General features: G+C 48.3%; 7 protein-coding genes across 7 annotated transcripts; 5 read left to right on the top strand and 2 right to left on the bottom strand.

The window, feature by feature from the left end:
- Positions 1–536: 536 nt before the first annotated feature.
- On the top strand, positions 537–2,039 carry ZPR1 (zinc finger-containing protein ZPR1; the record flags this gene model as incomplete). Its single annotated transcript, XM_002552278.1, has 1 exon — positions 537–2,039. The coding sequence occupies one exon, from the start codon at positions 537–539 to the stop codon at positions 2,037–2,039; it is 1,503 nt and encodes a 500-aa protein (XP_002552324.1).
- Positions 2,040–2,223: 184 nt separating this feature from the next.
- On the top strand, positions 2,224–3,618 carry SLI1 (N-acetyltransferase; the record flags this gene model as incomplete). Its single annotated transcript, XM_002552277.1, has 1 exon — positions 2,224–3,618. One exon carries the CDS (start codon positions 2,224–2,226, stop codon positions 3,616–3,618), a length of 1,395 nt encoding a protein of 464 aa, XP_002552323.1.
- A 230-nt stretch (positions 3,619–3,848) lies between these two features.
- On the top strand, positions 3,849–6,305 carry KLTH0C02156g (KLTH0C02156p; the record flags this gene model as incomplete). The annotated part of the gene is made up of 1 exon (XM_002552276.1): positions 3,849–6,305. The coding sequence occupies one exon, from the start codon at positions 3,849–3,851 to the stop codon at positions 6,303–6,305; it is 2,457 nt and encodes an 818-aa protein (XP_002552322.1).
- Positions 6,306–6,378: 73 nt separating this feature from the next.
- FRE8 (putative ferric-chelate reductase) lies at positions 6,379–8,412 on the bottom strand (the record flags this gene model as incomplete). The annotated part of the gene is made up of 1 exon (XM_002552275.1): positions 6,379–8,412. One exon carries the CDS (start codon positions 8,410–8,412, stop codon positions 6,379–6,381), a length of 2,034 nt encoding a protein of 677 aa, XP_002552321.1.
- Positions 8,413–9,384: 972 nt separating this feature from the next.
- Positions 9,385–10,482, top strand: RPS0A (40S ribosomal protein uS2; the record flags this gene model as incomplete). Its single annotated transcript, XM_002552274.1, has 2 exons — positions 9,385–9,474; positions 9,817–10,482. The coding sequence occupies 2 exons, from the start codon at positions 9,385–9,387 to the stop codon at positions 10,480–10,482; spliced, it is 756 nt and encodes a 251-aa protein (XP_002552320.1).
- A 553-nt stretch (positions 10,483–11,035) lies between these two features.
- Positions 11,036–11,362, top strand: RSM27 (mitochondrial 37S ribosomal protein mS33; the record flags this gene model as incomplete). The annotated part of the gene is made up of 1 exon (XM_002552273.1): positions 11,036–11,362. One exon carries the CDS (start codon positions 11,036–11,038, stop codon positions 11,360–11,362), a length of 327 nt encoding a protein of 108 aa, XP_002552319.1.
- A 127-nt stretch (positions 11,363–11,489) lies between these two features.
- Positions 11,490–13,307, bottom strand: GPI1 (phosphatidylinositol N-acetylglucosaminyltransferase; the record flags this gene model as incomplete). Its single annotated transcript, XM_002552272.1, has 1 exon — positions 11,490–13,307. The coding sequence occupies one exon, from the start codon at positions 13,305–13,307 to the stop codon at positions 11,490–11,492; it is 1,818 nt and encodes a 605-aa protein (XP_002552318.1).
- Positions 13,308–13,413: the final 106 nt, after the last annotated feature.

Below are 13,413 nucleotides of genomic sequence, written 5' to 3'. Positions count from 1 at the left end.
TATTTTCAGCAATGCTTGTTTGTATAGCTCTGAATTTTATGTCTTTGAATCACACTGTTAATTTAGAATCACGAACGTTGAGGCTCAAAAAATAAATAGTTAATAGACACTTAGAGAGACGTAGACCGAAAACTCTAGAAGATTCAATGGCACTTAATCAATATAAATGATACATGTCTCCCTGGTAATTCCCGTCTTACCGCTACGGGAGAGAGCAACTGCGTCGCTTCCGGCCCCTCAGACCACGTGACTTAAGGGCTGTTCCGGGACTGCACCAGAAGTGGCGCGGGAAGGAAGAGGGCCGTCCCGCCAATCGCAGAGAGCCAGAAGTCCCCAACTCACCCCATAGATTTGCTGGAAAACCGCTCGACATCTTACTTCCCCATGGGCTAGCGGCGCGGAGCGGCTTACATAAGCAGATTGCTTAATGATTAAAAAAATTTTAATGTGCTATAGCATCGCATCGCATCGCTCCAAAGCTTGGTCCATCCAACTCGTAAATATTACTCAGCCTGCGAAAACCTGTTGGGGAGTATATGAAGAGGCCAGAAGATCATACCTTAGCGTCTGAGAACAACAAAAAAGTGCATACTATGCCTCAAGACCAAGAAAACCTTTTCAAGCCCGTCGGCGAATTTGCCCGAGAGGTCGACCAGCCACAGGGGCAAGGAGCTCAGCCAGACGTAGCAGCGCCCACAAACACCGGTGCTTCAGATGCAGAGGGCCACCCTGTGCAAGAGATCGAGTCGCTGTGCATGAACTGCCATAAGAACGGCACCACCAGGCTGCTGCTGACTTCCATTCCCTACTTCCGCGAGGTGGTACTGATGTCGTTCGAGTGCCCGTTTTGTGGGTTCAAGAACTCAGAGATGCAGCCCGCCTCCGCCATCCAGGAGAAGGGCTGTAAGTATATGCTGAAGATTGAGCAGAAGTCCGACTTCAACAGACAAGTGATCAAAGCGGAGACCGCCTCCTGCAAGTTCCAAGAGCTCGACATAGAGATCCCAGCCAAGAAGGGTCAGTTGACAACGGTCGAGGGTCTGCTGATGGAGATGATCGAGGACCTGGCCGCTGACCAGCCTGCCAGAAAGACCATTGATGAAACACTATACTCCAAAATTGAAGAGTTCATAGCCAAGGTCAGGTCGTATGTGGCCTGCGAGCCTGGAACCCTGCCTCTGACCTTTACGCTTGATGATCCCGCTGGCAACTCGTGGATCGAATTCAAGCCGGACGAGCCTGCGCACAAGTGGTCCCAGACCCAGTACGTTAGATCGGATGAGCAGAACGTTCAGATTGGCATCATTTCCAGAGAACAACTCGAGCAGCAGCGCGAAGAGCAGCGGGCTAAGGTTGCAGACAAAGAAAGGAACCCATCCGTGGCACAGAAATCTTCGTTCTTGTCCGACGAGACCGACATCGAGAACTTTAACAACGAAGTACAAACTTTCACTGCAGCCTGCCCCTCTTGCTCGCGCCCTTGCGATACCCACATGAAACCTGTAAACATTCCTCACTTCAAGGAAGTCATTATCATGTCGACTGTCTGCGAAAACTGTGGTTACAAGTCGAATGAAGTCAAGACTGGTGGCGCCATTCCCGAGAAAGGCAGGAAAATCACCCTGATATGCGATGACCCAGAGGACCTTTCTCGTGACATTCTGAAGAGCGAGACCTGTTCCATGACGGTTCCTGAGCTGCATTTGGACATCCAGCAGGGCACTCTGGGTGGCAGATTCACCACCCTGGAGGGTATCCTTCGTCAGGTTAAGGATGAGCTAACTAACAGAGTTTTCACCCAGACCTCGGACTCCATGGACGAGGAAACTAAAAACCGTTGGGAAAGTTTTTTCGCAAGACTCCAAGATGGTTTAGATGGCAAAGTCAAGTTCACTGTAATAATGGAGGACCCACTAGCGGGTTCGTACATTCAAAACGTTTATGCCCCAGATCCAGATCCTAACATGACCATTGAGGACTACGATAGAACTGATGAGCAAAACGAGGAACTTGGCCTGAATGATATCAAACTGAACTAATAAGAGGTGAATCCACGACGTATGCTTTAAGTAGTTCTATTTTACCCAATCTTCACAAGAACAATACGCGGTCCTACTTGCCGATTCGTCTCTGACGATCCGTATTGTTTTCATAGGCTTCACAGCTTTAGCCGATGATAGTTCGTCCTAATGACAAATTCGAGAAAATATCTCGAACCAGCCAATGAAATCACTGTCTGGCCTTGAAGAATTCTTCTACTATAGGAGCAAGCAAGGTCTTCATTCTTGCTTCGTTGTGGCAATCACGCTCAACAAAAGCCCCACGCGGAGCGAAATTGTACAAGCAGTCAGAGCAGTTGTCCCTGAATATCCTCAGCTTTATTCAGATGTGGTTACAAGAAACGGCTCTTTAGTACTAGAACCTCTCCAGAGCACTTTAGTGCTCAGCGATGTGGTCGAATTCACCGAGATGGAGTCTTTGGACGAAGAACATAGCAACAAGATATTCAAAGAGGTGACGTTTGTCTATGGAGCCGAGAAGCCTCTGTGGAAAGTGCTGATACTGAAAGACCAACGCACTTTCGTGTTGTGCAGTGACCATCTAATTCTCGACGGGCTGTCTGCCACTGTATTCTGGGGAAGTTTCATGAGATCATTGAACGCCTCGCACGCGGACAGCACCTTTCCGGACGAAGTTGTATTTAAGCCGTCTCCCAACATTGCGCATGTCCCTCAGCATCCATACAGCCGGATACCAGTGTCGATTTCTGGACTGCTTCTGAGAATTGTAGTACGCATTCTGGTCCTCATATCGCTTTTGGGAATAGACCTAATTGGCCCTGTTTTCGTACCCGAACTGGGCTCAGAGGACTTCAAGTTCCTCCACTACAGATTTCCGGACGGCTTGCTGACCTCGGACGGGTCGGTGCGAAACGACAATTGCCAATTAAAGATCAAGGTCCCACCTAACAACCTGCGCGCGCTCCTTCGCAGATGCAAAGAGAAGAAGGTTTCACTGTCAGTCTTCCTTCTGGCCGTTATTGCTCATTCCTTAAAACTGGTTGGCACCGACTGTGTTGAGGGATCGCGCATCAAGGCGTCCGTTCCCATGAATGCTCGGCCCCTAATACAGGAGATATTGTCTATGAAGCCAGAAGCTGTAGAGATTGGCAACTTTATTACTGGAGCTACACTCGAGTACGACCGGACAAGCGGTGGCGACATCTGGCAAACTGCCACAAAATTCCGCGAGGACTTATTGTCACAAAAGAACAGCAGAAGCTCAATCGAGAGCGCCAAGCTGTTAGAACTGGTCGACGTTGAGGCATTTGTAGAAAGAAAGAAGAATGCGAGGTATCCTGACTCAACTTTCGAGGTTACCAACCTAGGATTTCAGTCCTTTGACTGCGGTGAAGACGACCGGTACTATGTTCAGGATTCCATCTTCAACAATCCTCAAGGCCTTGGTGACGTGCTTTCATGTGGTTGTGTGGCGACGCCAGTGGGGGGATTGAACTGTAGCATCAACTTCCCAAAAGTACTCTCGTCGGAACTGAGAGCATCAATAGAGTACATCGAACGCACATTGGGTTCTTTAAGCTCCACGGGCTCGCCTTGAAGAGTTCTGATCTGTCGTCATTCACCTGCTTTTAGAGTATAAATTGTTGAAAGTACCTAACTTTAGTATCATCACGTGCTTCGCGACTCAGTAATTTTAGGGACCAGAGCACATGCATTAATGCAGTTCATGATTTACATTCCTGCTTCAACAGTAATACTATTTGTGCTGAGTGGTGCTGCAAGAAAAGTGATATATGCGTCTTTGAATCTCACTTGAAGCATAAAGACATGCGGGTGACGAGATTATGCCGCCGTGTGGTCTCCGCAAGCATGGTGATGCTTTTGATGGTGTGGCTGATCAAGTCTATCGACCCCAATTCTAATGTTGAAAAGCAGTTAAAATTGCTTAAAAGCCAAGGAAATCCTAACTCATCAAGATTGATGTGGATACTAAGTAAGCCAGAACTGGCAGCGCTTTTTCAGGCGTTGTTTTTGCCAGAGACCGCTGGATTAAACTCGGAATTTTGGAATGATGATTACACGTTGAAAGACCTAACTGAGAGTACGCGTGTGGCCAGTGGCAATAAATTGTGGGGTTTGAGGTTTCCCTACTACACCTTTGACGCTCGGCTCACGGCTGCTGTATATTATAAGCATGTACAGAACTCCCAGCACCGGGGCGAAATTATGTTCAGTTGGTACGATTGGAAGAATCTGGGTAGCGTTCTCAACCCATTAATCACCTCTAAACCTCAAGAAAACCCACAGTGCCAAGACATTTTTGAAGCCCCTGAAGAAAGCCAACGCATAGTATCCAGTAGCAACAAATGGGGCTCCTTTCCCAAAGCTTCTCTGGAAAACTCTCTATTATCCAGTTACTGTACCAATTCACAGAAGTCTCCAATCGGATTTGAAGTTCATAGGATTCAGCCGCATAGCGATGCTGAATCGCTAGTCTTACAATCCAGTTCGTTTTTATTTAGCGGCGGACTTGTTCCCAAAAACTTGGTCTTTTTATCAAAAGATGGCCCAGCTGTGCATACAAGTGTGAAAAACTCAGCAGCTTATTTGTCACTTGCTTCAAGCGATCTCCTCGAAGAGTTTCTGTCAAGTCATGATGAATTGGAGAGTACCCTGGTTTTTGATCCTCTAAAGGAGATCAAGAACATACATTCAAAACCACCTTTTCCCACCCCGAAACCTGGTAGAGGTTTTCTCTTTGAGCTAAGCCCAGAAGCTTTCGAGTTCGATCTCATCTCCCAAAAAGAACTGCTTTCCCAGTCTGAATTTCCTTTTGAGAGAGAGTTCAGCTATTTGAGTTCCCTTAGATTTGCGCAAAGTTACGATTCTAGTGGAGACAACAAATTCAAGTACTTCTATGAGAGTTCCAGCATACAAAACCACCCCGACAACTTTCAAAACCATATGGACATCAGATTTTTTTCCGGGTGGGTACCGAAATGGAAAAGGTTACGTACTTTAAACTCTCTCATGAGAACATGGCTTGATTTTACCAAATCGGAGAACTTGACTTCCTGGCTGGCGCACAGCTCTCTCCACGCATACCTTTATAGTGGCTCACAATTTCCGTGGGCGGCGAGCCAGAATGTTCAGATGCCAATACAGGACTTACACAAATTGGCCATGTTCTACAATCAGACTCTTGTCATTGAGTCTCCATCGGAAGGCTACGGGAGGTTTTTCATAGACGTTCAGCCTTTTATATTCTCACGAGACCACGATGAAAGTCTTGATAAGGTTGATGCAAGATTCATAGATATCGACACAGGGCTATTTATCGATATTTTGGGAGTTGGGTTTTCTTCGAACGCTCTAACAAACACCAGAATCATGTCGCAGCTTAGAAACGAGAGAAATCGTAATCCTGATGTGTTAACACCCTCAGACGACGAAAGCGGCTCGAAACCTTTGGAAGACCAAGCCTCATATAAAAATTCACGCTTCAACAGAGCTAACGAGATTGTTTCTGAAAAAAGCGGCAAAAGTTATTTGCTGTCCGACATATCGCCCTTGCGTATCTCAAAATATCACGGTAAGCAAGTGAATATACCTCATCGTGCTTTAACTATTGCTAAAGACGAATTTCATATTGTGCCATGGCTTTTTGGACCGAAACAGAGGCAGGAAAAACATAGGTTTGTACCAGCTTTGGGCTCCTGGCTAGATCTACCAACATTAAAAGCTTTATTGGGACCCAGGCGTGTGCAAGAAGCTCATACGATAACAGCGTCTCAATTGGAGCAGGCGCTCGAGAGCTTGCTTGAAAAGTCCGCATCACATTGCGAAGAAATGCTCTCCTGGTTCAACTCCCAGGATCAGTTTAAATTCCGCCTCGAAGAGTTGGCTATTGAATCGTCGAATTTGGACCTGAATAGCAAGTATGAATTGTTGCAAGCGTTGCAAACAAACTATAGAGATTTGCCGTCTTCTTACAAAGATCCGTTTTTGCACGAAAAGAAAGAACGGAAATGGGAAGAATGCACCAAGCAGGCAAATACTGCCGTAGGGTCCCAAGAATATTCAAACATCATTATTAAAGAGGTCATGAAGTCACTCGTAAAGGCGTTCGTGGCGAATCATGGGCTAAAGCTGAAGCATGAAGAGATAAGTGCCCACGATAACATTAGTCAGCTGGCCCCAACATCACTGTATAACTTGAGGGAAAACAGCATGGAACCGTTACTGGAGGCACCTCAAGCGCTCAAAGCGGACTTTACCCTGTAACTGCTGTACAATGTATTTTCGTAGTTCTAATGCATGACATGAACAATTACTTTAATTCTCAACCGCGGGTTACTCAAGAGGTGAAGCTTTCCTCGTGAAAATGCAGTCCGCCGTCTGTGGCCCATCTTTTAGTATTTTCCACTAGTTGTGGAGGTCCGGCAGCCAATACCCAAACACGCGATAAGTCGTCAACATTGGCTGCTGGTCCGTCTAATCGGAAGCAGTCGTTAGTATCTGAAGGTCCAATACATTCGCGCTCCAAGCACCACTGGTAGTCGTGATTAGTTAAGTTGGGCCTTCCAAAAAAGACCTGGACACCAGCAGGTATCTTGAGAACTTTGGGATCAGTCTCACCTGGTAAGCTGGGTAGGTCCTGCATATCATCCACCTGCTCCGGTGGTGGCACAACAATCGAAGGCTTACGGAATATATCTCCCTTCGCGAACGGAGTATGTGGGAGCTGCTCCGCTAAATGGGATTTCTTGGATTTTAAACTACGGGCACTGAACATCTGGGTAAAATCAATTTCGTCTTCTTGATTGCTTCTGCCCTGATTTTGCAGGGTGAGCCCCGAAGGAGGTTCAAAGGACTTGAATGTGCCATAGTTTGATTCTGGAGCTGTTTCGGGAGCTGAGGGGTGAATAGGTTCGAGTTCTTCATTCAAACTAGAGTCCTGAGAGGGCCGTTGATCGAAATCAACGTAGTCAATCTGTAGATCCTGCTCCTCGCCAGCGGAGCCCGTAACATATATTTCTAGGCCATCAAAATTGTTTTTGAAATGATTCAAAAGCGTTAAGTCTCGGTAATCGCGAGTGACCCACTTCAACCTTACAGTCACACCGTTAAAATTCAAAATTCTCAAAAGAGGTAGCCCAAAGGAAATAGCACTTCCTCCTGTAACAAGAAGGGCTCTGCGTGCAGAAATTAGGTAGTGAAGTGGAGACGCTAAGAGAGCCGGGGTTTGATTTTGGAAGGCAACAGAGCCCTGGAAAATATTCACACTTCTTGAGCTCTTGGAAATAAAGTCGATTTTGGGCTCGAAGGCACCTGTGACAAGGTACTCCGCGTTGTTACGGAGCTGGAATTTGCCACGACGAATAATTAATCTGATCATGTCGTCGCTTGGAAGGCTTGCAATCGTGTAGGGATGTTGTAGCGGAATGAGCTGCTGAAACAGGCGCTTGAGAGGATGATTGTGGTAAGGAGCCATGCGTATCGTTGAAGAAGGCATATGAGGCTTCTTGGAGAGCCCGGAAAGCGGGAACTCGACAAGAATTAGGTTAGGAGAGACAGGCACAACAGTGATGCGAACCTTGGTGGTGCGGATCACGCGGTAGGCTATCTGGGCGACCAGAATACAGCAGTTGAGGGCGGTGTAGCCTGATACAGGCGGCCTAGCATGGAAGTGCAGGAGCACGACCGTGAGCCACGTTGAGACGTAGTGCACATAGTAGAATAGCCTGAAATTATATCTACGCACGCCCGACAGAGAAGTGATGGCTATGAGTAGGAACAGAGCCATGGCAATGACGCCCCACAAGTTTGCAGGCTTTTTGATCTTCAGGAAAAACATGCGGACAGAGATCCAGTACCAGGTGTATAGCGCGGTGTGAAGCAAGGAAAGCAATACTACAACCCGCGAGACCCATTTGTGAATCGGGATTAGCGACAGGTACAGCGTGTGTGGCAGCGGCGAGGGCCGCAGCGTGAGGAAGAGCAGGGGCGGCATCAGTGCGACCGCGATCCTGCCGAACCGCTTGGTGATTTGGATAATGTCGCCGCCGGTCTGGACAAACGAGCATGCGAACGCGAGCGCGCCCCAAAAGAGGCAGATCTTGAGCGCCTGGTTGTGGTACAGCCGCGAGCCGTGAAAAACACGGATTTTGCGCAGCACGTCGTGTCGCAGGTGGTGTCGCAGTCGGAAAAACCACGCCGTCAGCGAGAGGTAGTTCCACAGTGGGAGCGCCACGGCTACTGCAAACGCGGCAAGGCCTATCGCCACCACCGCCGACCAGTTGATGGCGCGTCGCACTGCTACGTCCGTGGACTGTGCGGCGGCGGGGCCTGTGGCCGCAGGAATCGCGGCGTCGTGCGTGAAGTCGAACATGTAGGCTTGGGAGAGGTTGAACGGTATGAGTTGCCGCTGTCGCGCTGGCCGCAGGTGCGTATTATTGTAAAGGTGAGAAGCAGATGCAGCTGCGTCGTGAACAGGCGTTGGAGCCGGACTTGTTGGAGTGCGACGCTTAAAAAGATGCCAAGCTTGGGTGGTGGCGCATGAACTTACACAGATCAGGAACGAGTAGGAGGCCTGGGATGGCGCAGAGACTTGCTGGACTGTGAATTAGCCGATGTAACGGTGAAATGAAGTAATCATGGGTGCAAGAGAACGCTCGGCACGTGCTCTCGATGACGAATGCACGCGATTCGTACATAAGCACACATAACTCCGACACGTGACCCTGAAATAGCCGCCGACGCCTTGATCAACCGACAGCTAATATCACCACATACGTGCTGTGACTGCTTGCACCCAATGTCACCACCCACACACAGTCGAGATCATATTTGAAGTGTGCGACGGTGCGTGTATTCTCGATTCTTCTTGCGCGCCACCGCGTCCCCACGCACAAGCCAAATCATAGTGCTAGACACGCAGGCAGGAAGGAGCCGCTGAGCTCGCTGGCCGTCGCTTCTCCGCCCAGAGCCTACGCGGGGGCCCGTCTAGCTCTAGGAAGGATGCCGCCTGGAGCCGCCTGGAAGCACGTGATGGAAAGGACGCACTGCAGTGGTTCTCCCCGCGTAGCACCCAGTGCAGCGTGCGGCTCTCCGCCTAGCACATCCTCCTAGGCTTGGGGGCTCCGCCTAGCAGGCAGTGTGTCTCTGCCTAGCGGGAACGATGCTTCTGCCTAGATCCTATCAGTAGCGGCTGCGGGCTGCCCGGGCCGGGCAGGACCCACGGTGATGAAAAATTGTCAACCGGCCCTATCCCATCAGGACAAAATTTTTGAAAGATTAACAAATTTGACCACTGGTTGACGAGCATAACTGATACACTCAGGAACAGATAGCAAGAGCAAGAATGTCTTTACCAGCTACTTTTGACTTGACCCCAGAAGACGCCCAGTTGTTGTTGGCTGCCAATGTGCACCTAGGTTCCAAGAACGTCCAAGTATGTTAGGATTTCGAGCAGACGCGCTCCGGACGCGGCCTTGCGCTAAGACCCAGGGATTGAACACCAGCGGGAAACAGGACATGAGAGCATAGTGCGTACACGCGCGACATGAATTACAGCAATGTTCCGAAGCCCATCTACGCGCGCCCTGGCGGCAGCGAGGGCACGACGCAGAGTGGATCCCCCGCATCGCTCGGGAGCGGCCACTCTGCAGATCGACCTCCGGAATTGTACTTCGCGGCTTCGCGCGCGTGCAGCCTCTCTCACCTGTGGCCTCCGGTCTCATTCTCCGTCGCAGCGTCTTCCAGCGGATCATTAGTACTAACAACTCATCTGCAGGTTCACCAAGAGCCATACGTCTTCAAGACTAGACCAGACGGTGTCAACGTCGTCAACGTCGGCAAGACTTGGGAGAAGATTGTCTTGGCCGCTAGAATCATCGCTGCCATCCCAAACCCTGAGGACGTCGTTGCTATCTCTTCCAGAACCTACGGTCAGAGAGCTGTCCTGAAGTTCTCTGCTCACACCGGTGCCACCGCCATCGCCGGTAGATTCACCCCAGGTTCTTTCACCAACTACATCACCCGTTCCTTCAAGGAGCCAAGATTGGTGATCGTCACCGACCCAAGATCCGACGCCCAGGCCATCAAGGAGTCTTCTTACGTCAACATCCCAGTCATCGCTTTGACCGACTTGGACTCTCCTTCCGAATACGTCGATGTCGCCATCCCATGCAACAACAAGGGTAAGCACTCCATCGGTTTGATCTGGTACTTGTTGGCCAGAGAGGTCTTGAGACTAAGAGGCTCTCTAGTCGACAGAACTCAGCCATGGTCTATCATGCCTGACTTGTACTTCTACAGAGACCCAGAAGAGGTTGACCAGCAGGTTGCTGAGGAGGCCACCGCTGCCGCCGACGAGGACGTCAAGGAGGAAGTCGCCGAGGAGCAAACTGAAGCTGCTGACTGGGCTGAAGGTAACACCGAAGAAGTTGCCTCTTGGTAAACGTTTTCAAAACACCAAAAACAAATATAGCAATTTTACAGGGCTCTCTCTACTCTACAAAACCATCTCTTCAAAAAGGTTTGTTCATTAGTATAATTTTACCTTTATCCTTTTTGTCAAATTATATAACTATAATATGATGAATCTACCGTACTAAGGGGGAATGCTTGAAGCATCCAACGAAATGTGCTCTGCTGAGGCTGAAGGGCCCCGCGGTGCATCCCTAGCTCCTAGGTCAGTATATATGGAACACGATCCGTGGCGGGCTGTGTGCTTGAAGCGCGGACACCAGTGAATATATCACCGCCGCTGCTGACAATTGTCAAAGAAAGCATTCATAAACCTACGGAACACCCGAAACACTACCAAGAGCCAGCGCGGGGGAGGTGCAGTTATACTCGCCCGTAGCTATATTCCAAATTCTGCCCTGGACTTAATTCTTGCTCACATGATCTCTAACACATTTGGCCCATCAAGGCCTTCATTAAAAAATTAAACAAATGCTTCACAGATTTTTGTGCATTAGGACGGTACATCAGGCCAATAATTCGCCATGTCGATCCCCAAAAGCAGGCTTTTGAAGATTGCCAACCTATCGGCCAAAATATTTGATGAGAACTTTAACCCAACTGCCACGAGAACAGGCAGCAAGATCCTCTCAAAAAGACTAAAAGGCCCATCCATAGTCGGCTACTACGGGAACCCAGACTTTTTAAAGTTCAAGCATTTGAAGACTTTGTATCCAGGCTTCAGCTTTGTTGACCAGCAAGAGGAGTATAGACTGCTGATGAACGAGGCAAGGAAGCGTAGAGGCAAGGGTGCTCCAGCAAAGAAAAAGGAAGCTAGTAAGGATAAAAGCAAGACAAAAAAGAGAAAGTGAGCATTCCCATGCTCGCGACTGTGCGTTTGCCTTCCCATGCTTTTGCGTAGGAGTCGGCCCCTTTTCCATTGTATCCTGTAAATAAGTGTATGTTACAAAATTCCCATTAGCTATCAATCTGAAATAGTTATGATGGCCGAGACCCCTTCAGGGCCTCCCACAACTTGGACGTCGCAATTGGCACCTTCGGAAGAGCCGAGTAGAGCACCTGGTACATCTTGTATCGTTTTATGGTAATGGGCCGCCCAACAAGAATCTGCTTCAGGGTAGCTACCGAACAATAGTTCTCTGCCATCATCCCCATTAGTAGCGAGTAGGGCCGGAACATGCTAGAGACAGTTAAGGGATTATTTTGGAGGGCAAAACGATTCTTCGATCCCAATGCTTCCATTGATACTCCACCTGGGATGCGGCTAGGGTCTTTCAGCCTCAGTAAAAGCACAAACAAAGGAAAATGGTTCAGCAGCGCCATGAGAGACTCAAGGAGCAGTTCAGGCATCAAAATTGTCATCCTAAGGGCCGTGAAAGATATATAAAACACAGCAAGAGTCGGAAGTAAGAAAACCATCATTGTGAAAAAAAGTGTGCCCATCACCAGTTGATCTAGCTCGAACATATTACTATCAACTCTCTTTCTCAGCAAGTTCCGCTTCTTGCCCCAGAAAAGATATAGGAGGGACCGCATGACATGCAACTGCCAGTGGTACATTTTGGCACTGATGTAGTAAAATAAGGAAATATGCATTGACAAAACGGACATGAGATCCACTGTGAGCGAAAGTGCGAAAGTTACACCAAAACAGCAGGAAGTCCGTGAGACGATGCTGATTACCGTTTGAATGCTTGACACATCCAGAATTCGCCTGATGTAAGTTGAGTATGAAAAATCAATAATCCAAAGAAAAAGTTCGCTGAGGAAATGTGCGAGCTCGCCGTTCAACTTTATGCCCAATGGATTCTGACCCAAGTATGCTGTGATGTAATGAACCTTATGAAAAAGGTAGTCTGTCAAGTGAAAGTTTATAAATTTGGCAATGCGCAGCTTGTTTTCTGCCAGCAGCGTGCCAACTGTAAGGCCGAAAGATACATCATTCACAATCAACCAAATTGTGTTATAAAATCTGATGTAATCAGGGTAGTATTCGCATGGGAAAACCCCGGCAGAGGCGTTTCCACGTGTTTCTTGCTTCTCTTTGGGATGGCAAACGCTAAGCTCAGACCTGGGCCGCATGCGATTGAAAACAGCATTTTCTGTGATTCGTAGATACTGAACAGGAAAGTAACAAAATTGCTGAGATCGGAGATCTATCTGCTGCGCCGTTGCGGAAAAGCTAACCAAACAGAGCGGGTTCCAATTGAGCACAGCAGATAGAAACCTAGCAAAGGAGTGTATGAATATTATCATATAAGTTAAAGCTTGCCGGAGAGCCGAAAGCAGCGGCAACAGTCCGCAAAGGTCTGCCAAGGCGCGCGCGATTCGACGCACAGGGATACCGCGGTTAGATGGCCCTGCCCTGCCAATTAAAGCACGCAGAGATTGTAAGTGCTTGTAGTATAAGTTAATAGAGTTAATAGACTCCCGCATCTGAAACTTTTCTGTTGGGCTAGGTTGTCCACCTGTTGCACGCGATAACAACGTGGAATCGGCCTTCTCTGGTAAAGCAAGAGAAATTGGCTCTAAGGCATAAAATTGCATAAGGTTTAGCTTAGGGGGCCAGAACTCGACTATGCATATGTCCTTTTCATCAAGTTCACTTACAAATTCGTTGTTACCATCAATGTGCCCTATTCTTTTGAACCGATTACTCTTCTGCAAAAGCTTCGTTTCGCGCGCCGTTAACAAGGAAATAACAATCAAATCGCTTTCAGGAGCCTGAAGCGCTACCACGATTCTTGCGTCATTTTTATTAAAACCTGCTACCTTCGGCCAGTAAATGTATTTCATGGCGCGTTATAATGTTTTGGTGGGTTTGGTTTTTCTATCGCCAATTTATTAACTGTTAACAAACATAAATAGAATCAAAGCGATCAAGCTGTCTCCCGGGCAAATA

This window comes from Lachancea thermotolerans (genome assembly GCF_000142805.1).
Source record: "Lachancea thermotolerans CBS 6340 chromosome C complete sequence".
In the NCBI taxonomy this organism is placed as follows: Eukaryota; Fungi; Ascomycota; class Saccharomycetes; order Saccharomycetales; family Saccharomycetaceae; genus Lachancea; species Lachancea thermotolerans.
Note: the sequence above shows the minus strand (reverse complement) of the source record. Positions and strands in the feature narration are given on the sequence as shown.